Below are 27,235 nucleotides of genomic sequence, written 5' to 3'. Positions count from 1 at the left end.
GCTTGTGTGTGTTGCCATGCCTTCCCTACACTATTGCTTGACCTTAGCGACGAATGATAGAGCAGGTGGACATGAAACGTCAAGTATATTATGCGGGATGGGTGCACATGTTCAGTGGTGGTGTACACGTGGAGGCCATGTGATAACAGCGGCCGGCTTGCCACCGCCCCTCATACCATCCACATTTATTGTATCTGCCCTATACAAGTTATCACGTGATCTTTACCAGATAAAACACTGAACATAGGTACATAAAACAACAATATAAATCGCGGGCAAGAGTTACGGTGCATGATAATATGGGTGGGAGAGTGTGGCAGGGCTGGCCCGCACTAGAGGCCCAGCAGTCACCGTGGAGGGTCACCCACTACAACCTCTCCCTCTCTCACTCTCTCTCGTACCACAGTAACAGTAGGTGAACTTACGGCAAATATTTAGCCAAATTTCGTGGTGTGGCCGCTATACTGCCTCTTGGGCGACCCTCCCAGCACGCTGTTGCTAACCTGGTGGGGCCTGGACTGGTTGATCTGTGGTGTGTGTCAAGAGGTGCCACAGTAACTGTGGACCGTGATCTACAAGGGAAGATGACGGGTCGTGTTGGCCGTGTCCTGCTCCTGGACGGTGTGGACCCCCTGTGTGGGAAGGTCCTCAGGCAGGCAGGGATAGACGTCACTACACACACCAAGCTCACAAAGGAACAACTTCTCAAGGAAATTTCGGCAAGTATAATATTTCAGTATTAATATCTCATTAGTATTAACTTTCTCAAATGTTATTTTGAGGTTATCGTGAGGTGATTTCGGGGCTTAGCGACCCCGAGGCCCGGTCGTCGACCAGGCCTCCTAAATAATTTAATAATCCTAATAACCAGGCCTCCTAATCTAATTAATAAGTTCCTTATTAATTTCTTCAAGATACATTTGCTTCATTTCTTATGGTATCATTTTTAACTTTTTTCGTTGCCGTCTTATCTGTTATCTCACATGAGTCGTCCTCTCATGGTGGGTGACATCCCTAAGGGCATGACTCGAGCAGATGGGGTTGACCGGGGTTGGTAGAGGGGGGGTTAGGGTTAGGACTGAGGCAGGGAGTGGCTAGGTGAAGGGAGGAGTGGTTGGGGCAAGTGAGGAGGCCGAGATGAATGGTAAGGAAGCTGGGGTGAGCGGGGAAGATGACTGGGGTGAGCGAGCAGGAAGGGTCTGGGGTAAGCTGGGAGTGACCATGTCTGTAGGGTGGTCGTGTTCATCTGTGGGGCATCCATATATGTTGAGAGTCATGTGAAGAACCATACAAACATTTACCAGCAAATAACAAAGAAGAACTAGCCTAGCTTGACCACCAAACATGTACATGGTCTTAGCAAGGTAGACACTGCCCTTGCCTATTTAGTATGTTATATTATTATTAATTATTACAATTAATAATTTTTATAATTATTATTATGATTAATTATGATAATAATATAATTTATTATGGGTTGTACATTAGTATATGTACTATGGTCCTCATTATTACTATAAGTACTGTACTACAAGAACAAGAGGATGGGCCGAGAGATCATTATTACTCAGTTTGGCAAGGTGTAGATGGAGAGATACCTTAATTCATAAATGCAAAAGTCTTTACATTTTATATTTTTATTAACCTGAGCTAAGAGGAAAATGTATTTGCAGTCAGTAAACACATTTACTGTACTTTACTGTAAATGTTAGTACCTGTAAATGCACAAATGTATGTGTAAATAAGTAAATGCGCGTAAACACCCGAAACGCTGTGCGTACTAGTGGCTTTACAAAATTGTAAATACCATGCTATGTATCCTCACAAACCCAATGAACCTTCTTGTATATAAATAAATAAATAAATAAATAAATAAATAAATGTATTTACTAACATTTACATAAATGTAAATGTTAGTAAAATGTATTTATTAACAATACAATAGTAAATACATTTACTAACTGCAAGCTTATGGTTTCAAAATTCAAATGTTTATTCAGGTAAAGTACATACCTGTACATACAAGGGGTGATACAAATATTGCTGAATTTATAGATAGAGCTAGTACATACAATGCCTAAAGCCACTATTACGCAAAGCGTTTCGAGCAGGAAAAACACTAAAGACTAAAACTTAATACTAATTGAGATTAAAGTATAAAATGTGTCGAGACAATATAAAAATAAAAAAGGGGGAACATGGCAGAAAAACAGCAAAAATACAATTTGGTCGACAAACAGCATTGTTTAAAAATAAGAGACATGGGTTGACATTATAGGGGGTAAGGTAGGTTACAGGGAGTTAATTAGGTAGTGCTTGGTTTTTATCTTAAACTGGTTGAGAGGGGTACAGTCTTTAACATGATTGGGAAGGTCATTCCACATTCTGGGTTCCTTGATTTGTAGAGCATTTCTAGTTTGATTAAGTCGTACTCTTGGAATATCAAAAAGGTATTTGTTTCTGGTGTGGTGCTCATGGGTTCTGTTACAACCTTCAATGAAGCTTTTAAGGTCAGGATTGGCATTACAGTTCAGCGTTTTATTTATATATAATACACATGAGAGGATGTGCAGTGACTTAATATCTAACATATTCAGAGATTTGAGTAGGGGAACTGAGTGATGTCTGGGGCCAGAGTTGGATATTGTCCTATTTGATACTGATTATTGCATCCTATTTGATACTTCATATATTAATATTGGGTGTGGTGGGACAGGAACATGATGGAGTTATCGTGAGGTCAGCAACCAAGGTGACAGCTGAGGTGATGGCTGCCAGCAAGAGACTCTGCATTATTGGCAGGGCTGGTACTGGTGTGGATAACATCGATGTAGAGGCTGCCACCCGTCGAGGTATCATCGTCATGAAGTGAGCCCATTCCCTCTACCTTTCATACGAAGGTTGTCTGCCTCCCTTCGCTCCAGCAACCTCAGCCCCCCACCCGCATTCCCTTCCTCACCCCTGCCCGCCCATCCCCCCGTATTGATTCTTTTCATTAAAATTTTTATTGGTACTGTACTTAAGATATAACTGTAGATCTTGTATTTTTATCTTTACTATATTACTACAGAATCTCAATATCCATTTCTTGCTTTCTACATTATTTGTTCTAAACACATCTTAGGGTATCATATATGTTCCTTCTTACTGTTTAAAACATTGTTCTGCTGCTTCACAAGGTGGTGGTGATGCTGTTGGTTTGGTAGAGGTGAACCTACTGCAGTATAGTATTATGAGTGTTGTTATTGCAGCACTCCTGGAGGAAACACCTTGTCTGCGGCAGAACACACCTGCACCATGCTCTGTTCTCTGGCCCGGTTCGTGCCACAGGCATGTGCTGCTCTCAAGGCTGGCAGCTGGGATCGCAAAACTTACATGGGCTCTGAACTCCATGGCAAAACCCTCGCCATACTCGGCCTTGGCAGGATAGGCAGAGAGGTGAGTACACACACCATTGACCCAGCAGGAGAGGCAGAGGTGAGTACAGCACACTCAGGAAGATGTTTACACTTGCCATGTGAGTGGATATTCATTAGTGGACCAAGATCTTCAGAAAGACAGCTGCTCTAGAGAAGGTGCAACACTGGCAACAAAAACAGTCCAGAGCTAAATTATCTCTAGTGTCAGAAACGATTGAAGGCCACAGGGCTAACAACACTGCAAACCAGGCAAATTTGATGATGTGGTTTGTAATATTCTCATCTTTGTCAGTGATGTACTGTATATGACAAAAAGGGTTAGTCCCAAAATTAACCCCCCTGTGATACCCCACTCAACATTTCTCCAGGCAGATTCATTCTGATTTAGCACGACTCTCTTTATTTTAACCATTGTTTTACCATTTATTCCATGTGCCTGTAATTTTCTTAAGTCAAGTCTTTCATGTGATACCTTTTCAAAAGCTTTAGCAAAATCCATGTCCTGAGTAGCTGGTTACCGTTTCCAAAAATGTGAGCAGGTTTGTAAGGCAGGATCTATTTTAACAAATCCATGTTACGTTGATTGTACAAGATTGTTCACAGAGATGTTGAATGATTCCCTCCCTTGGGTTTCTCTCGTATGAGCTTGCAGATGTGTGCTGTCAAGCTGATTGGATGACAGTTTTCTGCTGAGCTCTTTCTGCCTTTATTGCAAATAGGGGTGACATTCCAATCTATGGGTACGATGCCTGGGTCCAGAGATTTTCTGAAAAGGAGTTTCAGCAGTAGATATTGTTCCTATGTTAGTTCCTTTATGACTTTAGATTGAATTCTATCTACACCTGGGGCTTTTAAAAAAGTATTTTTAGTTTTCCCATGCTCCTCCTGATTATGTTGCACTTTATGGGTATAGTATCCCTAAATTCATTCTTTTCACCTTCAAACATTTGTGTGGGTGATGGGATGTCATCTAATCTTTCTAGTGTGAACACTGATGTAAAGTATTCATTCAAAGTATTTGCTGCCCTTTGTTGTCCATTATAGCTTGGTTAATCTCAACTTTTAGAAGAGTTCTACAGAGTCCTTTGTTTTGGTTTTACTTCTTATAGGGGCATAGAATGACTTAGGATCTTTCTTTAGAAACTAGGGAGAAACTTTCTCTAGAAACAAGGGAGTTAAGCTTTAGGCTGCACAATGAAACTGCTATAAACAATTTTATAACTGCTGCTGATAATGTCAACTGGGAGTCCGAGTTAGGTAACATAGGGGACATCAACCTAGCAGTGCAATCTTTTCTACAAACAACTCTTAGCCTTTATAACACCCACTGTCCTAGGCTTACAAAACAAGTCACAAGCAAAAGGCTTAACAATCCTTGGCTTACAAAGGGAATACTGAAATCCATTAACAAAAAACACGACCTTGAGAAGAAGTATAGGTTAGGAATTGTCTCCAAAGAATTCTCAAAGAATTACTCATTATTGCTATCTAAGATAATTAGACGAGCCAAAACTAAATACTACGAAGATAAATTTACTCAAATAAAGAGCAACATTAAACAAACTTGGAGCACAATTTCACAAATATTGGGATCAAAGAAATCTTTAAATAACAAACCGACTCTCCTGTCTAATAACGATGGTCAGCTTTCAGCCTCTGATTCTGCTATTGAGTTCAATAGGTTCTTCTCTTCCATTGGTTCATCCCTTGCAAATGATATTCCATCTTCCAGTACTGACATTAAGGACTATCTTACAGGTAACTATCCTCAGTCTCTGTACCTAAAGCCTATTAACTCCACTGACGTCAATGAGATAATCCTTTCCCTTAAAACCAAGTCTGGTGCCCTTGAGGAGATACCAACTTTAATTTACAAAAAAGCCTCCAGATCTTTAGCCCCTGCTATTGCTTTGCTCTTCAACAAGTCACTTGAACTCCAAACCTTTCCAGATATTCTAAAAAAAGCGAGAGTAACGCCTGTCCACAAATGTGGTGACCCCACAGATGTTAACAACTACAGACCTATATCAATCCTGCCAAACTTGTCAAAAATTTTTGAAAAACTTATATATAAGCAGCTTTACTCATATCTAGCCAAACTCAATATACTTAGCCCTTGCCAATATGGCTTCAGACCCAAAAAAAGCACTAACGATGCACTTATTAGTATGCTTAACTCGATTCATACAGCTCTTGATAAAAAGGAGTTCCCTGTTGGGTTATTTGTGGACCTGCGTAAAGCTTTTGATACTGTCAACCACCATAACCTTCTTCTTAAATTACATCATTATGGAGTCAGAGGACACTCCCTACAATACCTCGAGTCCTACCTTACTGACAGGCTCCAATATGTTTCTGTGAATAATACAATTTCTCCCACCCTACCCATCAACATTGGTGTTCCTCAGGGCAGCATACTTGGCCCTCTCCTCTTTCTCATCTACATTAATGACCTTCCAAATGCCTCCCAACACCTCAAACCAATTCTATTTGCTGACGACACAACCTTCATTTACTCCAGTCCTGACCCTCTTGCTCTAAATGCCACAGTAAATACTGAGCTAAATAAAGTCCATCTTTGGCTAACTGCCAACAAACTCACCCTTAACATTGACAAAACTTTCTATATTCTGTTTGGCAATAAATCCTCTAGTCTTATAAATCTCAAAATAAACAATACCCAAATTTGTAACAAATTAGATGGCAAATTCCTTGGCATTCTCATTGACCACAAGCTGAATTTCCAGGGACACATTCTAAATATATCAAAAAAAGTTTCAAAAACTGTGGGCATTCTTTCTAAGATCAGATATTATGTACCACGCCCTGCCCTGGTGACTCTCTATTACTCCCTTATATATCCTTATCTCAACTATGGTATTTGTGCTTGGGGTTCTACTACCCAAAATCACTTACGTCCTCTAATTACCCAACACAAAGCCGCTATTAGAACAATATCCAACTCTGGCCCCAGACATCACTCGGTACCCCTACTCAAATCTCTGAATATGTTAGATATTAAGTCACTGCACATTCTCTCATGTGTTTTATACATATATAAAACGCTAAACTATAATGCCAATCCTGATCTTAAAAGCTTCATAGAAGGTTGTAACAGAACCCATGAGCACCACACCAGAAATAAATACAGTTTTGATATTCCTAGAGTACGTCTTAATCAAACTAGAAATGCTCTGCAAATCAAGGGGCCCAGAATGTGGAATGACCTTCCCAACCATGTTAAAGACTGTACCTCTCTCAACCAGTTTAAGATAAAAACTAAACACTACCTAATAAATTCCCTGTAATCTACCTCACTCCTCTATTGTCAACCCATGTCTGTTATTTTCTTTTTTTTTTTTTTAATCAACACTGTTTGTCAACCTATTGTATTTGTGCTGCTTTTTCAGTCATGTTCCCTCTTTTTTTATCTTTATTTGTATTTGTTCTCAACACTTTTTATTCTTTATGCTCAATTAGTATTAAGTTCTAGATATTAATGTTTTTCTTGCCCGAAACGCATTGCGTAATAGTGGCTTTAGGCATTGTATGTACTAGCTCTATCTATATAGAGCAGTCTCCGTGGTGTAGTGGTAAGACACTCGCCTGGCGTTCCGCGAGCGCTATGTCATGGGTTCGTATCCTGGCCGGGGAGGATTTACTGGGCGCAATTCCTTAACTGTAGCCTCTGTTTAACGCAACAGTAAAATGTGTACTTGGATGAAAAAACGATTCTTCGCGGCAGGGGATCGTATTCCAGGGACCATAGGATTAAGGACTTGCCCGAAACGCTACGCGTACTAGTGGCTGTACAAGAATGTAACAACTCTTGTATATATCTCAAAAAAAAAAAAAAAAAAAAAAAAATATATCAATCCATTAATGTAACATCACTTGTATGTATATACCTTACCTGAATAAACATCTGAATCTGAATCTGAATCTTTATGTTTTGGGCAAGTTTTCTTTTGGATTAATCTGATTTCCTGGGTGGCTGTATTTAATGGCCTTTTATCTCGATCTGTGATGTTCATCATGGATTTATATCTTGTCGAGAGGGTCTGCTTAGTTATTAAAGCTCTTTATACTACCTGTATCATCCATCTAGTTCCATTTTTCCATTTTTCCTTTTTTGGGACATTTTTGAACGAGTTCAGTAATGACCTTAAAATTTTCCCATGATACTTTCGTGCAATGATCACCTGTCACCTCCCTCCAGGTCTTGTTTTGCAATTCCTCTCATTTCTTGATAGTCTCCTCGATGGTATTCTAGAAATTCATTATCATGGATTTTCTGCAAGTTTTCTATTTACATATAATCAATCTTATAATATGGTGATCACATGGGGGGGTGAGCTTTTTTTTTTCCTAGTGAATTCGATCAATCACCCATACAGCCCAGGAAAATGGAATCATGCTCTCTTTTGATCTAGATTTAGCCCACATGAGGTAACAGCACAAGATCTAGAATGCTGTTACCTTGTGTGGGCTGTGTCACATGCTGCATGAGAAAGGAGTCATGTACCAGGTCGAGAAATTGTTCTACTTATATAAAATATATAAATATTTATAAATGTACATGCTCTAGGGGTAACACTATACATACTGTACTTTTTTACCAATTTCTTGCATTTGGTAAATATTTGTTGCAAGATACTGTATATTTCTATTAATAAACAAGTTCATTTTAACGCAAAATGCATTATTTCACAGGTAGCCAAGCGCATGCAGGCTTTTGGGATGATTACCATTGGTTACGATCCCATAATCCCAGCGGAGGTGACCGATGAATGGGGAATAGAGTCAATGAGTTTAGAAAATCTGTGGCCACGGGCGGATTATATCACAATCCATACGCCACTCCTGCCCAGCACCAAGAACCTCATAGGCGAAGATACCCTGGCCAGGTGCAAGCCTGGGGTGCGCATTGTTAACGTGGCCCGTGGAGGCATTGTGGATGAGGCAGCACTGTTAAAGGCTCTGGAGGCTGGCACTTGTGGTGGTGCAGCCCTTGATGTCTTCCAAGAGGAGCCACCAACTGACCTCAGTCTTTGCAGACATCCAAAGGTACTTTTAATTTATCCCTCACTTTGAATTTATACTTAATGAACATTTTTTTTTAAGTATGTCCTGGTGTATAACATTCCAGATAGATTACAACACTCGCTTATACTTGTCTGAATCGGTAATATCAGTTTATGCTTACATGCCGCCTAGTGATATCCACGTTTGAATTCTCTGTGAAAAATTTCATCACTTGTGCTTTTTTTGTTGCTTGTCACAAAAGTTCCTATTACATATCAACCTATGGGCCCCAAGAAATTCAGTGGTAAAGATCAACTTTAGAAAATAGTTGCGAGGATGACGATAGAAGAAAAAAAGAAAAAAAGACATCATTCGTAATCATGAAGATGGTATGCATGTCGTTGATCTGGCTAGGAAAATGTGTGTAGTGTGGGAAGAACTGCAAAGTTTTGCTGAAAAAACTCTTCCCAGATAAAGCTATAGTAAGCCATTGTGTTAACCTTTTCTAATGTCACTGAAGTCTCAATACAGACAATTACTAAAACAAAGTTAAAAACAAGTGTCTTTACATAAATTCTTAGTGAGAAACAACCAGTTAACCACAAGCAGGTCCTAGTGATATTCCTACAGAACAGAGAGCACCCCAGAAATGTCATCACTGCCTGATGTTATAATGGAAGGGGACTCCCCTTTCAAGCACTAACACCTCCCCTCCTCACCGTCTTCCATATTCCAACATGAGTCCTCAATAAAGGTAAACTGCAGTAAAAATATGAGAAGTACTCTGTATACAATATATTTTTAAGTTAATATTTTTGGGTGTGTGGAAGAGATTAATTCAATTTACATTTTCTTGTGGGAAAATATGATTCGGTGTGCGAATATTCAGGTTAAATTGCATTTCTCAAAATGGATTAAGTTTGTACACCAAGGTTCCTTTGTATTGTACTATATTTCCTCACTTGACCCCTCCTCCTTCCCTGCCACTGGGATCCCACCTCCTTTTCAACCATAGGCACCCCTCACCTCCTTCCCTGTCACTGGGACCCCATCTCCTTTACCACCACTGGGATACCACCCAGTAGATAGTAGATAAATATAGTAGAGGACCACATTATGAACATCAAGAACATGCGAGGAGCCAATGCTACACTTTCTAACTTCAGAATTGCTTTTAAATACTTGGATGGAGAAATACTAAAGAAATTGTTCAAGACTTTTGTTAGACCAAAGCTGGAATATACAGCAGTTGTATGGTGCCCATATCTTAAGAAGCACATGAACAAACTGGAAAAGGTGCAACGACATGCCACTAAGTGGCTCCCAGAACTGAAGGACAAGAGCTACGAAGAGGTTAGAGGCATTAAATATGCAAAAACTAGAAGATAGAAGAAAAAGAGGCGATATGATCATTATGTACAAAATAGTAACAGGAATCGATAAAATTGATAGGGAAGAATTCCTGAGACCTGGAACTTCAGGAATTTCAAGAACAAGAGGTCATAGATATAAACTAACGAAACAAAGCTGCCGGACAAATATAAGAAAATTAGTTTTTGTAAACAGAGTGGTAGATGGTTGGAACAAGTTAGGTGAGAAGGTGGTGGAGGCCAAAACCGTCAGTAATATCAAAGCGTTATATGACAGAGTGCTGGGAAGATGGGACACCACAAGCGTAGCTCTCATCCTGTAACTTCACTTATGTAATTACCTCATTTCTTGCCACCAGAACCTGGACCTCTTTTTCCCTGCCACTGAAACCAATCCTGCCCTCCCACTGTAACCCCCCCCCACCTCCTGCCCCCCCACCTCCTGCCCCCCCACTGGGACCCCCCCATTTCCTGCCCTCCCACTGGGACCCCCAACTCCTGCCCTGCCACTGGGACCCCCCCCCCCCCACCTCCTGCCCTCCCACCGGGACCCCCAGGCACTTTCTCTTGGTAATTCCCTCCCTCCTGTGCTGCCACTGCTACCCCATCACCTGCTCTTCCCTACCCTGCCGCCTTATGCTGCTCATCCACCACAGTACAGTATACTGTGCACTTTGGTTTCTACAAAAGTGATAGGTTAAGCTGCCCTGGATCATACAGTGTTCTCTCTCATTGTGATAGGAATAATTTATTTACTAATAAATCTGTTTCTTGCAAGTTCTATTACCAGTACATGTACTCTTAAGAAAGGGCTACAACATTCCATTACACTATATTCCTAATACAGTTTGCTTATTTTCATTACCCTCCAATACATCACTTTGTAATTTTGACATTGCTGTCTTGTAATACTCATAATATTAATAAATGCTTGGTACGGTATTTCAAGGGTTGAAGTATGTAAGACAAAGCATGTCCTGGCAGGTGGTGTGCACCCCTCACCTAGGAGCAAATACTGTGGAGGCACAACAGCGGGTGGCAGTGGAGATAGCTCAACAGATCGTGGATATGGTAGAAGGAAAGCCTCTGGTGGGTGTGGTGAATGCTCCAGCCCTCACCAATGCCACCAGCAACACTTGCAAGCCCTGGATTGAATTGGCCGAGTCCCTGGGCCGCCTCGCCAACCATCTCTTACAGCCCGCTGACACTCCAGCCCTCGATATCTCCATTGACCTCTTCGGTCAGTTACCTCAAACATTATTTTCACTTTGCACGTACTAATAATAAATACATGTACACTAATAAATGCTGTGATAGTTTATGAATTCATAAATTAGTATTTACCATGTACCCAGTCTCATAGTGGGTGTACCCAGTGTCACAATGCAGTGCTTGATAAACAGTGTTGATGCAGGGAGTGGGGTAAGCAAAATGGAGCCATTTCTTGGATCTGCGGTGCTAGTGGGAGTACTGAGGGATGTGACAAAGAATGACATCAACTTGGTGAATGCTGCCCTGCTGGCCCAAGAGTCGGCAGTCTCCGTGACCATCCATGCCCACCCTTGCAAGCCTGTGCCTATCACCACCACCTCCCAAGAAGCCCTAATGGTCAAGGTGACGCGAGGTACCAGCACACACGTCCTCCTCGGTGAGTTACTCTTTGTACAATTGCCTCCATACATTATTCTTGAAAGGTGAATGTTTGTATAACTTGTTAAAACACATGTGCACATGCCTATGTCAATAATTACCATGTTGTGACTAGAGACATACTTTCCCCATGTGTTGTGACCAGGAAAATGCACCTTCCCTGTGTTCTGTGACTGGTTGACACTTTCTCAAGTGCCACAAGAAGTGATAACTTGTCTTTATTACAGGCAGTGCAGCTGGTGGGCAGTCGACCCTGTTGGCATTAGATGGGTGTGAGTGGGAGTCTGGATTGACACTGGGCCACAACATGCTTTTTTTCAGCACCATCCCGAGTGTTACCCCTCTGGCCACCATTGCCACTCGGTTATTAGACGTGCAAGTAGTGGTCACCTTACTGATGTCATCAGCACCTACTACCAAGGAGGTGTGGCATGTGGCCAGAACCAACACAGCAGTTGACCTTGCCCAAACTATTCCTGAAGTGCACCTCAGAGCACAGGTCACCTTCTGAGCTGGCCTTGCCCAAAATGCTAATTGTAATTAGGAACATTATAAAGATTATAAAAGTTAAATTCCACACCATTTATGTAACATTATTTTGTGTAATGCTCTCTTAAGTAAACTAAGTTTGTTTTATATTTGTATTTACTTCTCCCAGTTAGAACACAGGTCACCCTATGAGACGACCACATACATGGCCCGAACACTTGATTAACTCATGTACTCTAGGATGTGAGGAATTGGCGATGCATTCTATAGTTGCATAAGTTAGTGCAGTTTTCTTTTCTTTTGTATGTAGTTTAAATGATCCTAGTTCATTAATCTCAAACTTAAGTACTAGATTTAAAAATTCATATACCAAATACAGTCCCTGTGGTGCAGTGGTAACATCGCCTTTAACTTTGTGAATGATTTGGCCTGGGTTCAAATCTTGGCTGGGAAGGATTGAATCCTTAAGCGTACATTTGTTCACCCATCAGTGAATGGGTACCTGGTTGTTAGCTGATTTGGAGGGTTGTATTCCAGGGAAAATTATGGTTAAAGACTTGTCTGAAATGCTATGCATGCTAGTGGCTTTACAAGAATGTAAGAGCGCTTGTATATATAAATAAAATAAAAAAAATATGTAAATATCTACTGCTTGAGAAAATATTTTCCATAGTATGCATTTATTTGTGCATGCATATGAATTATCAGAATAAAATTATAAATTTAGTTTGATCTAACATAACGGTTATCACAGTGTTTAATTAAACTCTTGTATAATGCTAAATCGAGTAATCGTTACACAACAGCTGATGTGACAATATAACCTTGGCATTGGATCTTATATCTTTATAATCACAAATTTATTGCTTTTAATAAATTTCTGGTACCACAACTTAAATTATACATGTACTGTATCTACTGTACCTTCGGTAAAGTACTAACCAAATTTAATTAAAAATTACAGTATTCTTTTTTATCATCTTGTGGATTCAAAGATATACTGCTGTACAGGCATTTCATTTAATAAATATGGTGCAATTTTTATTTAATTTGAACCAATACTAATTTAGCAACCTTTCCTAATCTAAATATGCCAATTATTCCTCAATACTTCCTAACATATGTAAAAATATGCCTAAGTTAGAAATTCAACCTGTCAGTATAATTGTAATAATATTAGGATTTGCTCTTTTTGAAAAGAAATGTTAGAAAATGTACAAAATCGTTTTTGCCTGAAAAAGACAACAGTTGCACTTTCAAACCCAGGCCAGGATGCTCACAGAATTACCTAACTGGTACTCAACTGAGACTTTAAAACTATCCTGAAGCCCACATTGGCATTTGGAAGCATCCTGGTTTGGTTACTATAGAATAGTGTTATATTTTTAGGCTCTAGTTTGAATTCCCAATGATTCAAGTGATTTAAATGTTTATTATGGAATATATATGCAATATATACACAGCTTAAGTAACATAAATTGGCACAAATCCTCAGATAAGCTGCCTGAGCGAACGAGGAATATATATAATTCTGAAATAAATATGTAAATATATCTACATAATGAAAAATTAATATTAGTGGCAAAAATTATGCTTACAGATGTGTATGTACCCGCTGATGACACTAAAGTGTGCATCACTAGCAAAATCTGCAGGATAAAGGACATTGATTCGGTTAACAGACTATAATTAATTAATTAACTGCACACGAGAGTAAGGTCTGAACTAAGACAACACCATCAAGTAACATGCACACAAGCACACCACAAATTATTCTATATAAAACAGTTGGTAATATTTGCATTGTTCGAATGTATATTTATAAACCTTTCTGACAAACTCGATGGAGATGTGTAACTCCCCAACCTTGAGCCAGATTCACGAAGCAGTTACGCAAGCACTTACGGACCTGTACATCTTCTCTAAATCTTTGGCGGCTTTGTTTACAATTATTATACAATTAATGAGCTCCGAAGCACCAGGAGGCTGTTTATAACAATAACAACAGTTGATTTGAAAGTTCTCATGCTTGTAAACTGCTTAATAAATGTAACCAATGCCGTCAAAGATTGAGGAAAGATGTACACGTTCATAAGTACTTGCGCAACTGCTTCGTGAATCTGGCCCCTTGAGTGTGGCCCTTCGGGTAATACTCAAAGCTTCCGAACATTATGTAAGTAATGAAGAAATATGATATATTTACGCACTACAATGCTGGTGCTGAATGTTCAATATGAAAAAACATTTTTACTCTGAAATAATATAGTTTTATAGCGCAAATTAGACGAAACTAAATGACAGGTGACGCCACAGGAAGGCGACAATGTTTTGTGGCTTTGGGTAATTAGATGGATCCAATTTTGTTATAAAATGCTATTTAATTTAAAATATGTTTTTTCGTGTTCTACATTCAGCACCAACATTATAGTGAGTAAATATATCATATTTCTTCATTTCTTACGTAATGTTAGGAAGCTTTGGGTAATTAGACGGACCCGTGTGAGGTAGTAGTAGCCAGAATATCAATCATGGCCACAATCAGCTTCTTGTGCGTCTTGGAGATAATGAAACTGGGGAGTGCACACAAATACCTGCTTTTGATACAAATATATACATATATTTCTTATGCATTACAAACCTCTAGCATCTATGTAGCTCTAGCATCGTGTTAAAGACAGAGTTTATCAGATATAGAGTACAAAACCTGCTGGTACTCTGCCGACACGAGGTGTTGGTGGCTACCCAAACTAGCTGTCGTCCTCTCGGCGTTCACGTCACTGAACTATGTACCTAATTGCCTTAACCTAACCGAGGACCCATGAATAGAAAACGGGACATCACGTTAGTTCGCTATGATTTTTAGTACATCAGTTTTTGGCCTTAGGGGATTTATAGATCAAAATTTGATGAACTATTGGAGAGAACACTAACCTCCAGCCAGTCCTCCGAACAAAGACCCAAAAGTGATTCCATCCACCCGCCAAACCCCCGCTGTTTACGAATGAAAAACGGTTTACACACGACTCACAACTGATGACGTATCTTTATCTTGAGATGATTTCGGGGCTTTTTAGTGTCCCCGCGGCCCGGTCCTCGACCTGGCCTCCACCCCCAGGAAGCAGCCCGTGACAGCTGACTAACACCCAGGTACCTATTTTACTGCTAGGTAACAGGGGCATATTTGAAATTTGAAACTGTGAAATTGGTGAAAGAAACTGTGCCCATTGTTTCTCGCCGGCGCCTGGGATCGAACCCAGGACCACAGGATCACAAATCCAGCGTACTGTCCGCTCGGCCGACCGGCTCCCCCGTCCGAACACTTCCGGAACAAGTGCTTCACTCACGAATTTTCTTCGAACCACACCGCTGTAAATGCTTCACCCACGTACTACAAATACAAATAACCGCCAACAGAACCTAAACACCTAACCTAACAATCTATGCCTATATGTGCACAATATGCTAATATATTATAATATTATTTATATTTGAGAAAATTATCGTTTTGAATAAACAGTATGTAAACATTTATGAATGCGTCTGTGGGGTCGACCGCTGGATGGAATGGACTTGAGTCTAGGACGGGTTGCTAACCTCCCCTACCTCGCCACGAGGATCTGACCTTGCTCTATATAGTGATTACATTTTGAAAAGCTATGTAGCTCCATGGTTTGGTTTGGTGTTGGAATTAAGGCTTGTCAACCTCTGGAGGGTTATTAAAGACACTATAATAGCTTACTAACACATAAAGTATGCTTTACTTTTGCCCTGAACATTATCCAGGACTGAATGAAGTAAATTATATTCAGAAGCTGTGTATAAACCCCCATGTTGCTCCATTCACAATTGTGAGAAAATCTCGATTGTTCAACCATCCTCATAATAAATATATTTATGATTGTACGCTATAGCCTAGGCAACCGTACAAACTGAATTGTACTGGTGTAAATAATAGCATAGAAAACATACACTTTCCTGTACTAATAAGCATCAATCAACCTAGGTGGTAGATAGGTCGCTATAAACTACGGTTATATTACGGTAAAAGGGTACACGTTGGACTCAGGCGAGTGATAACAAGCTGTTGATATTCTATTATTTTCGGTGAATTTGATTACTAGTTAATATCTTTTGTAATTCCTCTCCATCCTAACCACTTCTCCATTGCCTCACTAATCACATAATGTATGTATTAATACTTGTTCTAACTGCGGCGGGTTTAGTAACAGATGGACGTGCTGTTAGAAAAATGTTTGTGTAGAAGCGCGACCATTTTTTGGCGACGTACCGTGAACTCTGAGCAGCCAAACAGATGTTTGATTTTTCAGAAACTTACCTATCAAGAGCCCACTGAACAGTACCCTGTAATTTGTACGTTGGGGACCATAACATACAAATTGAGAGGCTGGGTTAAGGTGTTGATGACGCTGGTACTGCTTATATCCTCCGTTAAGTCATTTCTTACATCGCTTCTGAGTCAGGTGTCGCGAAGGCATCACTGGCTGTCAGTCTGCCAGGTGGTGACGTTGGCTTTCCAGGTCAGGATATGAGTGGCAAGGCTCATTATGACCTCTCATAAGCGATAAGGCACAACTTATTATGACCCAAGTGTGATGACTGGTGGTGGTGAGCCAGACCTCCTTCACCCGCTCACACGTTATCCTTGAAGTCTGCTGCTCACACGTTATCCTTGAGGTCCGCTGGTCATACATCATCCTTGAAGTCTGCTGCAGGGTTGTCGACTCCTTCAGGCTCGTGTATAGACTTGACGCCGTTCTCTAGTCTGCCGGTCTTCTCGAGCGTGGCCATCGAGGTATCCCTGACATCGTTGGGGATCTCCTGTGGGAGGCAGAAGGGTGAGGTGAGCGGATACAAGTCATATTCTACTGTAATACAGTACAAGACGGTTCACCAACACAATTTAAAACCTACTTTACCTTTTCCAACCAGCCAATCCTAACACAAATTCCAACCTAACGGTACCAACCCTAACCTAACCTACTTAATCCAAACCAACCTAACCTAACCAAGCCTAATTCAGCCTAACCTAAGCTAATACATTCTAACCTAACGGTATATGTAGTTTTGCTAATCAGAAAATGAGCTTTATCGAGCTGTCTTGTGTACGATTTGATCCCTAATGGTGGATAACTTGCTGCCTGTTGGCCACGGGTTAGGAATAATAAATTAAATTTGTCTGGGACAGGAAGCTTGTGTGCGTATATATATATTATTTAGGCTTATATCAGGGTTCCCCTCAGGTCGAACTACTGACCATCCCCAGGATGCAACCCCCAAAATCAGTTGCCTAACTTCCTATTTACTGCTAGGTGAACAGAAGTATTCGATGAAAGGAAATTTCGTGCTTAACAACAATTTCTGTTCCGCTCAGGATGATGGTGCTACATAGCCTTCCCGGTTTGGTGCTTTCTTTTGATAATTACTTACTTACTGTTCCGCTCGGGAATCGAACCTGGGATCTCCGATTGACAAACCAAGTGTGAAGCTGGCCTTTTCCACATTTCTATTATTTAATAACTATATTTTGTATACATTTTTCAATCTTTATTTCCTTCAAGCCTTTCTTTAGACATGCTTGTGACTTGTGAGAACATTTTATGGTCTTAAAATCTGATATAATTTCTTGTACATATACACGTCACATCTTTTGTAGACACATCCACCTTGCTTTTTCATTCTGATGGCAATATATGTGTTTAAACGGATTATATGTTTTCCTGGTGAGTTAAGTGTCCTCACGGTGGGTTGTGTCCTCATGGTGGGTTATGGTGGGTTATGAGCCCTCATGGTGGATCATGGTGGGTTATATGTCCTGATGGTGGGTTATGGTGGGTTATGAGCCCTCATGGTGGGTCATGGTGGGTTATATGTCCTGATGGTGGGTCATGGTGGGTTATGAGCCCTCATGGTGGATCATGGTGGGTTATATGTCCTGATGGTGGGTCATGGTGGGTTATGAGCCCTCATGGTGGGTTATGAGCCCTCATGGTGAGTTATGTGTCCTCAAGATGGGTTGTATGTTTGTCATGGTGGGTTATGTTAGATTTATGTTGTCTGTGTTAGATTTATGCTGTAAAGATGGACAAAAGGGTTATGTGTTCTAGGAAGCAAAAACAGGGAAAGTAGCTTAGATTGTTAAATGCAGAATTAGAAGATACCACTAAGAAATCAAATCGGGAGGAACTTCAGAATGAATCTGTATATATTAAGATCCAACCAGGCCATATGTGGATAAGAGCGTCGTACTTTCTTAATTTATGACGACTCAAGTCACAATTGGGGTGAGGTAGAGTAAACTATTAAGGTATGGCAGATGAGAGAGAAGTCAGGTACGACGGAACGTGTAGAAATTGAAATTGAAATTGAAATAAGTTTATTGAGGTAAAATACACACAAAGGGATGAGGTAGCTCAAGCTATTCTCACCCCATTCAGTACAACGTGTTAATATATACATAGACACACATCACAAATAAACATATTGCCAAACATTCTGAGAGGTAATGTAGAAATGTGATAATATGGATAGGGATGGGATCAAATGATGGGGGGAAAGGGCGCGAGAAAGGTGAGACAAGGGTGTACATACGCTGGCCTTGGGCTGGACGTCGGGGGAGTTGATGCTGAGCGAGCGACCTCGGATGAACCTCTCGTAGATCTTCTTTATAAGAAACATAACGACGAGCGGCAGCGGGGTGAACATCGTCGACGCCGCCGGCACCACTGCCAGAACAGAACACACGTAAGAGAAGGGATCTATCAGGAGAAAGTCATTACTTCTATGTAGCACTTGGAAGGGATCAGGATAAGGATGTGGGACGAGGTGGGGGAAAAAAAACGCAAAGAGGTCTACTGGAGGTGCTCCAGCAACACGACAACATTTTCCTGAATTTACTTGAAGGCCATTATCTGTAGCGGCCTTGATGAAGACAGGAAGCCAGCGGCTTGTCAAATGTCCCCACCCCCAACTCCCATTATTCCTGAGGATTTTTTTCCATGCGGGACCCTTGGACATGGTGCCGCCTGCGGCAGCTGTCACCACGAAGCACCGCTATGGTGCCGCTCCTGGAGTTGTGCCCAGTGTTGCACACCATGGTCTACCCTGTTGTTTACACAGGGTGAGTCTACTCTGTTGTTTACACAGGGTGAGTCTACTCTGTTGTTTACACAGGGTGAGTCTACTCTGTTGTTTACACAGGGTGAGTCTACTCTGTTGTTTACACAGGGTGAGACTACCCTGTTGTTTACACAGGGTGAGTCTACTCTGTTGTTTACACAGGGTGAGACTACCCTGTTGTTTACACAGGGTGAGTCTACTCTGTTGTTTACACAGGGTGCGACTACCCTGTTGTTTACACAGGGTGAGTCTACTCTGTTGTTTACACAGGGTGAGACTACCCTGTTGTTTACACAGGGTGAGTCTACTCTGTTGTTTACACAGGGTGAGACTACCCTGTTGTTTACACAGGGTGAGTCTACTCTGTTGTTTACACAGGGTGAGACTACCCTGTTGTTTACACAGGGTGAGTCTACTCTGTTGTTTACACAGGGTGCGACTACCCTGTTGTTTACACAGGGTGAGTCTACTCTGTTGTTTACACAGGGTGAGACTACCCTGTTGTTTACACAGGGTGAGTCTACTCTGTTGTTTACACAGGGTGCGACTACCCTGTTGTTTACACAGGGTGAGTCTACCCTGTTGTTTACACAGGGTGAGACTACCCTGTTGTTTACACAGGGTGAGTCTACTCTGTTGTTTACACAGGGTGCGACTACCCTGTTGTTTACACAGGGTGAGTCTACCCTGTTGTTTACACAGGGTGAGACTACCCTGTTGTTTACACAGGGTGAGACTACCCTGTTGTTTACACAGGGTGAGTCTACTCTGTTGTTTACACAGGGTGCGACTACCCTGTTGTTTACACAGGGTGAGTCTACCCTGTTGTTTACACAGGGTGAGTCTACCCTGTTGTTTACACAGGGTGAGTCTACTCTGTTGTTTACACAGGGTGAGACTACCCTGTTGTTTACACAGGGTGAGTCTACCCTGTTGTTTACACAGGGTGAGTCTACCCTGTTGTTTACACAGGGTGAGTCTACTCTGTTGTTTACACAGGGTGCGACTACCCTGTTGTTTACACAGGGTGAGTCTACCCTGTTGTTTACACAGGGTGAGTCTACTCTGTTGTTTACACAGGGTGAGACTACCCTGTTGTTTACACAGGGTGAGTCTACCCTGTTGTTTACACAGGGTGAGTCTACCCTGTTGTTTACACAGGGTGAGTCTACCCTGTTGTTTACACAGGGTGAGTCTACCCTGTTGTTTACACAGGGTGAGTCTACCCTGTTGTTTACACAGGGTGAGTCTACCCTGTTGTTTACACAGGGTGAGTCTACCCTGTTGTTTACACAGGGTGAGACTACTCTGTTGTTTACACAGGGTGAGACTACTCTGTTGTTTACACAGGGTGAGACTACCCTGTTGTTTACACAGGGTGAGTCTACCCTGTTGTTTACACAGGGTGAGTCTACCCTGTTGTTTACACAGGGTGAGTCTACCCTGTTGTTTACACAGGGTGAGTCTACCCTGTTGTTTACACAGGGTGCGACTACCCTGTTGTTTACACAGGGTGAGTCTACCCTGTTGTTTACACAGGGTGAGTCTACCCTGTTGTTTACACAGGGTGAGTCTACCCTGTTGTTTACACAGGGTGAGTCTACCCTGTTGTTTACACAGGGTGAGTCTACCCTGTTGTTTACACAGGGGCGAATCATGGAAATGTTGTCAGGTGTTACGGTGAATAAAAGCAAGACTGTACACGATACTGATCTATACTGATTATATAAAGAAAGAGTCAGTAGTGTATCGTGGCTGCACCAGCCCCCCCCCCCCCCCGGTGTAGACGACGACACAAACACCAGCTGCGCCTTCTGCTGTGTCGACGCTGCCACACTGCTGCTGGTGCTAAGTGGCCCCGGAGACCCTCCGTCCATAGCGTGCCGTGTGCGCCTGGGGAGCGCAGAGCACACACCCGCGCTCACTCACGCTTCTCACAGCTGGCGAGGCTCACTCTCAGGTGTGTGGGGCTGACTGGTATTCCACACTATAAGCATCACGAGCAGGTGTGAGGTTATCTCCAGCTGTTGTCCTTTCTTGCATACAAATATCATATTTAGTCTTGGATGTATTTACAACGTTAATCTTGAGCAATGTTAAACGGTCACCAGGTCGTTAACCTCGACCTGCTCAGTTTCAAAATACAGTAAACCTTAATTGTATACACAAAGAAATCACATTGACGTGATGTATCAATGAGAACATGAGGAAGATTCAAGCCTGTGTTCTGGGTACTCCCAAGTAACGCCTTAGACTTAAACCACTACACGACTTCACATCGGGCCATTGTGTGAAAGCCTAGTTAGGCTTCAGAGGAAGCCTCGGGCACCCCGGAGGATTCGTTTGACTCCCTGGTTGCAATGCTATTGCCCATGTCGTGGTGTAGTGTCCCTCCTCCTCCTCCACGGATCACCGCCCTTTAGACAGCATCAACAATCGTCTTCCTTAGAATACAAGGTTTGTGGAATGTCGCACGAGATTATCGTTCTAGCCTCCACCAATGAACGTACAGCAGGGGGACTCCTCCCACCCCAGCAGCAGGAGACTCCTCCCACCCCAGCAGCAGGAGACTCCTCCCGCCCCAGCAGCAGGAGACTCCTCCCGCCCCAGCAGCAGGAGACTCCCACCCCAGCAGCAGGAGACTCCTCCCACCCCAGCAGCAGCAGGAGACTCCTCCCACCACAGCAGCAGGAGACTCCCACCCCAGCAGCAGCAGGGGACTCCTCCCCCAACGAGGCTCACCTGCAGACAGCTCGCCGCCGGGGGAGGCGAGTGTCAGCTGGAGAATGATGAGGGCGATGGAGGCGTTCTGGACTCCCGTCTCCACGCTGATGGCGATCACCTCCGGGAGCGGCAGGCGGAAGACGAAGCCGAACACCATCCCCGCCAGGTACCCCAGAGACGGCAGCATGAACCCGGACACCACCATCTGTGGGGGAGACAGGTGGCTCATGAGGCAGGGATAGGGTGGGTGGGTAGGTCATGAGGCAGGGATAGTGTGGGTGGGTTGGTCATGAGGCAGGGATAGTGTGGGTGGGTTGGTCATGAGGCAGGGATAGCGTGGGTGGGTAGGTCATGAGGCAGGGATAGTGTGGGTGGGTAGGTCAGGAGGCAGGGATAGTGTGGGTGGGTAGGTCAGGAGGCAGGGATAGTGTGGGTGGGTAGGTCAGGAGGCAGGGATAGGGTGGGTGGGTAGGTCAAGAGGGAGGGATAGTGTGGGTGGGTAGGTTAAGAGGCAAGGGTAGGGTGGGTGGGTAGGTCAAGAGGGAGGGATAGCGTGGGTGGGTAGGTCAAGAGGCAAGGGTAGGGTGGGTGGGTAGGTCATGAGGCAGGGATAGGGTGGGTGGGTAGGTCATGAGGCAGGGATAGTGTGGGTGGGTAGGTCATGAGGCAGGGATAGCGTGGGTGGGTAGGTCATGAGGCAAGGATAGCGTGGGTGGGTAGGTCATGAGGCAGGGATAGCGTGGGTGGGTAGGTCATGAGGCAGGGATAGGGTGGGTGGGTAGGTCATGAGGCAGGGATAGTGTGGGTACCTTACCCTCCAGGTGTACCTTACCCTCCAGGTGTACCTTACCCTCCAGGTCTACCTTACCCTCCAGGTGTACCTTACCCTCCAGGTCTACCTTACCCTCCAGGTGTACCTTACCCTCCAGGTGTACCTTACCCCTCTAGGTCTACCTTACCCTCCAGGTGTACCTTACTCTCCAGGTCTACCTTACCCTCCAGGTCTACCTTACTCTCCAGGTCTACCTTACCCTCCAGGTGTACCTTACCCTCCAGGTGTACCTTACCCTCCAGGTCTACCTTACTCTCCAGGTCTACCTTACCCTCCAGGTGTACCTTACCCTCCAGGTGTACCTTACCTTCCAGGTGAAGATTGAGAAGATGTAGTGGTAAGCGTAGATGCCGAAGGTGAACATGAATATCAGGTTGAAGGTAGAGACGGGCGTGATGGCCTTGGCACAGTACTTCACACTCCTGCAACACAGTCATTGGTTGAGCTGCGCTGGCCAGCCTCGCATATATCACTGATATAAACCTCTATATCCTTCTCTCTCTCTCTCTCTCTATTTTATAAAGGTGTATCTGCCAGAAACTGCGCGTACTAGTGGCTTTACAAGATTGTAAATACCATTCTATGTATTCTCACAAACCCAGTGTACATTCTTGTATATAATTAAATAAATTAATAAATAAATGATTTCATCTCCCATTTGGTAACTTTTGTGCAGTGGCTTGCTCGTTACACCTAGTTTTATTACTTTACATTTACGTCACTTAAACTCTAGTAGCCATTTGTTGGAAAATTGTCGCATTTAAAGTGTTTTTCATTCATAAACACGGGGTTTGAGTGAATTAACGATCATTTGGCCCATGTAAGTAGGCTAAGGGGGGGGGGGGTAGAAATAGCCTAAGCTACTCTATCCCTTTGAGATGTATTTATTGCTTATCTCAATAAACATACTTGAACTTGAAGTAGGCCAGGTGAAAGGCGGCAATACTTTAATATGTAGTACAAAATGTCTTCCGTCACACCTGACATTCTCAAGGAAACGTGTGAGAGTGGTGAGGGAGACTGGTGGCAGTACGGACGAGCGACTCACTTTGGGTAGAATATCTGGAGGAGGACGCCGAAGCCACACGGGATGATGAGGGAGATGACGGTGACGGCGATGTCCCCGTACGGGATGACGAAGGGGGCGTCCTTCAGGATCACGGGACCCATCGCCAGCACCCACAGCGGCACCGTAACTGGCGGAACACACAGGGTACAGTGGTGCTGGGCCATATTATTATTATTTATTAATTGAGTCACACAGCTATGTGTTTGAGAAGAAAACGGGAGAGTGGGAGGAATGGATGAGGGAGAGGGAGGAAGGATTGTAGCAGGTCTCAAGGTAATATTTCCCTATCTTCTTGAGGTTATCTTGAGATGATTTCGGGGCTTTAGTGTCCCCGCGGCCCGGTCCTCGACCAGGCCTCCACCCCCAGGAAGCAGCCCGTGACAGCTGACTAACACCCAGGTATCTATTTTACTGCTAGGTAACAGGGGCATAGGGTGAAAGAAACTCTGCCCATTGTTTCTCGTCGGCGCCCGGGATCGAACTCGGGACCGCAGGATCACAAGTCCAGCGTGCTGTCCGCTCGGCTCCCTTGTATATTACTACTGTTATCTCCCTGCCTTAACCGTCCTACGTTCCCTGTCGTCTGACATCTGAGCAAGATGGTGTCACACACCTGTGTTTGACCAGGATTAAACTCTGTTCAAGGTGCTTGTCTGTCATTATCTGGTCAGGTCAGGTCAGGTTATCTAGTACCAGTCTGCACGCACCCCCCCCTCTTTCATCCCCCCCAGGTGGGGTCCCCCCCCTCTAGATCTCCCCCGAGCCTCCCCTTGGAGGATATTGTTAATTGTTAAGTCCAGTAATAATTAAGATCAGTGACTTAATCATCAACCAGCTGAAGAAATTAATAATAATATATTAAGTGGTCTCAAGTAATTATGAATTGAAGAAAGCCTCCAAGTCTCGGCATTTTATATCCCTGATCCCTCTCCTTAGGGTCAAGACCCCTGACCCCTCTCCTTAGGGTCAAGACACCTGACCCCTCTCCTCGGGGTCAAGACCCCTGACCCCTCTCCTCGGGGTCAAGACACCTGACCCCTCTCCTCAGGGTCAAGACACCTGACCCCTCTCCTCGGGGTCAAGACCCCTGACCCCTCTCCTCGGGGTCAAGACACCTGACCCCTCTCCTCGGGGTCAAGACACCTGACCCCTCTCCTCAGGGTCAAGACACCTGACCCCTCTCCTCGGGGTCAAGACACCTGACCCCTCTCCTCGGGGTCAAGACACCTGACCCCTCTCCTCAGGGTCAAGACACCTGATCCCTCTCCTCGGGGTCAAGACACCTGACCCCTCTCCTCGGGGTCAAGACACCTGACCCCTCTCCTCAGGGTCAAGACACCTGACCCCTCTCCTCAGGGTCAAGACACCTGACCCCTCTCCTCGGGGTCAAGACCCCTGACCCCTCTCCTCGGGGTCAAGACACCTGACCCCTCTCCTCGGGGTCAAGACACCTGACCCCTCTCCTCAGGGTCAAGACACCTGACCCCTCTCCTCGGGGTCAAGACACCTGACCCCTCTCCTCGGGGTCAAGACACCTGACCCCTCTCCTCAGGGTCAAAACACCTGACCCCTCTCCTCGGGGTCAAGACACCTGACCCCTCTCCTCAGGGTCAAGACACCTAACCCCTCTCCTCGGGGTCAAGACACCTGACCCCTCTCCTCGGGGTCAAGACACCTGACCCCTCTCCTCGGGGTCAAGACACCTGACCCCTCTCCTCAGGGTCAAGACACCTGACCCCTCTCCTCGGGGTCAAGACACCTGACCCCTCTCCTCGGGGTCAAGACACCTGACCCCTCTCCTCAGGGTCAAGACACCTGACCCCTCTCCTCAGGGTCAAGACACTCTTAATTATACTTATGAGGAGTGGTGGCAGTGTTTAACTTCCTTATGAGGCAGCATATAATTACCCTGGTAATATTCCGACAGATCTCCCATACGGTGCGCTAATTCTTCTCTCCTGTGGAATAAGTTGTGGGGAATCAATGGAAGGGAGCCGAGCGGACAGCACGCTGGACTTGTGATCCTGTGGTCCTGGATTCGATCCCAGGCGCCGGCGAGAAACAATGGGCAGAGTTTCTTTCACCCTATGCCCCTGTTACCTAGCAGTAAAATAGGTACCTGGGTGTTAGTCAGCTGTCACGGGCTGCTTCCTGGGGGTGGAGGCCTGGTCGAGGACCGGGCTGCGGGGACACTAAAGCCCCGAAATCATCTCAAGATAACCTCAAGAAGGGTGGACGCGGCTGTTTTTCACGGTATACTGGTGGTAAGGATATAATTATTAAGGGTATACTTATTAGCAGATGTTACATTAGTGGACGGGGCCAAAGACCTTTCCTACGCTTCTTCTCATCCCTACCACTTCCTTCCTCCTGTACTTAGTCTACCCTCTATCCCATCTTTCTATTGGTCATTACTCTCCATTTTCATTTTTTTTCCTCCATCCCTCTCCTTCCATCATCACCCCTTTCTCTCCTTAGGCTTCTCACACACCATCCTTCCTTTCACACATTTCCATACCCGCCCCTATCCCATTACAGGATGGATGAAGGAGGGATGGATGAAGGAGGGATGGATGAAGGAGGGATGGATGAAGGAGGGATGGATGAAGGAGGGATGGATGAAGGAGGGATGGATGAAGGAGGGATGGATGAAGGAGGGATGGATGAAGGAGGGATGGATGAAGGAGGGATGGATGAAGGAGGGATGGATGAAGGAGGGATGGATGAAGGAGGGATGGATGAAGGAGGGATGGATGAAGGAGGGATGGATGAAGGAGGGATGGATGAAGGAGGGATGGATGAAGGAGGGATGGATGAAGGAGGGATGGATGAAGGAGGGATGGATGAAGGAGGGATGGATGAAGGAGGGAGGGATGAAGGAGGGAGGGATGAAGGAGGGATGGATGAAGGAGGGAGGGATGAAGGAGGGATGGATGAAGGAGGGATGGATGAAGGAGGGTTAGATGAAGGAGGGAGGGATGAAGGAGGGATGGATGAAGGAGGGATGGATGAAGGAGGGATGGATGAAGGAGGGATGGATGAAGGAGGGATGGATGAAGGAGGGAGGGATGAAGGAGGGATGGATGAAGGAGGGATGGATGAAGGAGGGAGGGATGAAGGAGGGATGGATGAAGGAGGGAGGGATGAAGGAGGGATGGATGAAGGAGGGATGGATGAAGGAGGGAGGGATGAAGGAGGGATGGATGAAGGAGGGATGGATGAAGGAGGGATGGATGAAGGAGGGAGGGATGAAGGAGGGATGGATGAAGGAGGGATGGATGAAGGAGGGAGAGGAACATACTGAAGGCGAAGACAGTGGAGACGGTGGTCATCATGATGGAGAGGTTGAGGGAGCCGCCCAGGAGGTGGGTCCACATGTTGGAGGCGCCGCCGCCGGGGCTGCTGCCGTTGATGAAGAGCCCCAGGCGCAACAGCGAGTCGTCCGAGAACAGAATGAGACCCAACACGAAAGCGATCTGTTGTGGGCGGAGAATTAGAGTCCGTTTCAAATGGAAGAACC

At 44.2% G+C, this 27,235-nt stretch overlaps 2 protein-coding genes across 3 annotated transcripts in view; one reads left to right on the top strand and one right to left on the bottom strand.

Moving 5' to 3' along the window:
• Window positions 1–129: 129 nt before the first annotated feature.
• LOC123764268 (D-3-phosphoglycerate dehydrogenase) lies at window positions 130–12,100 on the top strand. 2 transcript variants are annotated; one of them, XM_045751828.2, is made up of 7 exons: window positions 130–719; window positions 2,717–2,868; window positions 3,252–3,438; window positions 8,133–8,486; window positions 10,799–11,054; window positions 11,229–11,462; window positions 11,692–12,100. In XM_045751828.2, exons 1-7 carry the CDS (start codon window positions 585–587, stop codon window positions 11,973–11,975), a joined length of 1,602 nt encoding a protein of 533 aa, XP_045607784.1. In that variant the 5' UTR covers window positions 130–584; the 3' UTR covers window positions 11,976–12,100. The 2 variants fall into 2 exon arrangements, with proteins under 2 accessions (XP_045607784.1, XP_045607785.1); XM_045751829.2 differs by lacking the exon at window positions 130–719 and adding an exon at window positions 1,127–1,144.
• An 859-nt stretch (window positions 12,101–12,959) lies between these two features.
• LOC123764270 (ileal sodium/bile acid cotransporter) overlaps window positions 12,960–27,235 on the bottom strand; it is a 36,585-nt gene continuing 22,309 nt past the window's right edge. Inside the window, exons 6-11 of the mRNA XM_045751830.2 lie at window positions 27,017–27,191; window positions 23,695–23,842; window positions 22,954–23,068; window positions 21,833–22,019; window positions 18,563–18,696; window positions 12,960–16,792 (exon numbers count right to left, since the gene is read on the bottom strand). Of these exons, the coding sequence (XP_045607786.2) occupies window positions 16,658–16,792; window positions 18,563–18,696; window positions 21,833–22,019; window positions 22,954–23,068; window positions 23,695–23,842; window positions 27,017–27,191 (894 nt within the window). The 3' untranslated portion in view covers window positions 12,960–16,657. The remainder of the gene's footprint in view (window positions 16,793–18,562; window positions 18,697–21,832; window positions 22,020–22,953; window positions 23,069–23,694; window positions 23,843–27,016; window positions 27,192–27,235) is intronic.

Source organism: Procambarus clarkii, chromosome 82 (genome assembly GCF_040958095.1).
Source record: "Procambarus clarkii isolate CNS0578487 chromosome 82, FALCON_Pclarkii_2.0, whole genome shotgun sequence".
In the NCBI taxonomy this organism is placed as follows: Eukaryota; Metazoa; Arthropoda; class Malacostraca; order Decapoda; family Cambaridae; genus Procambarus; species Procambarus clarkii.
This window is presented reverse-complemented; position numbering and strand designations above follow the sequence as displayed.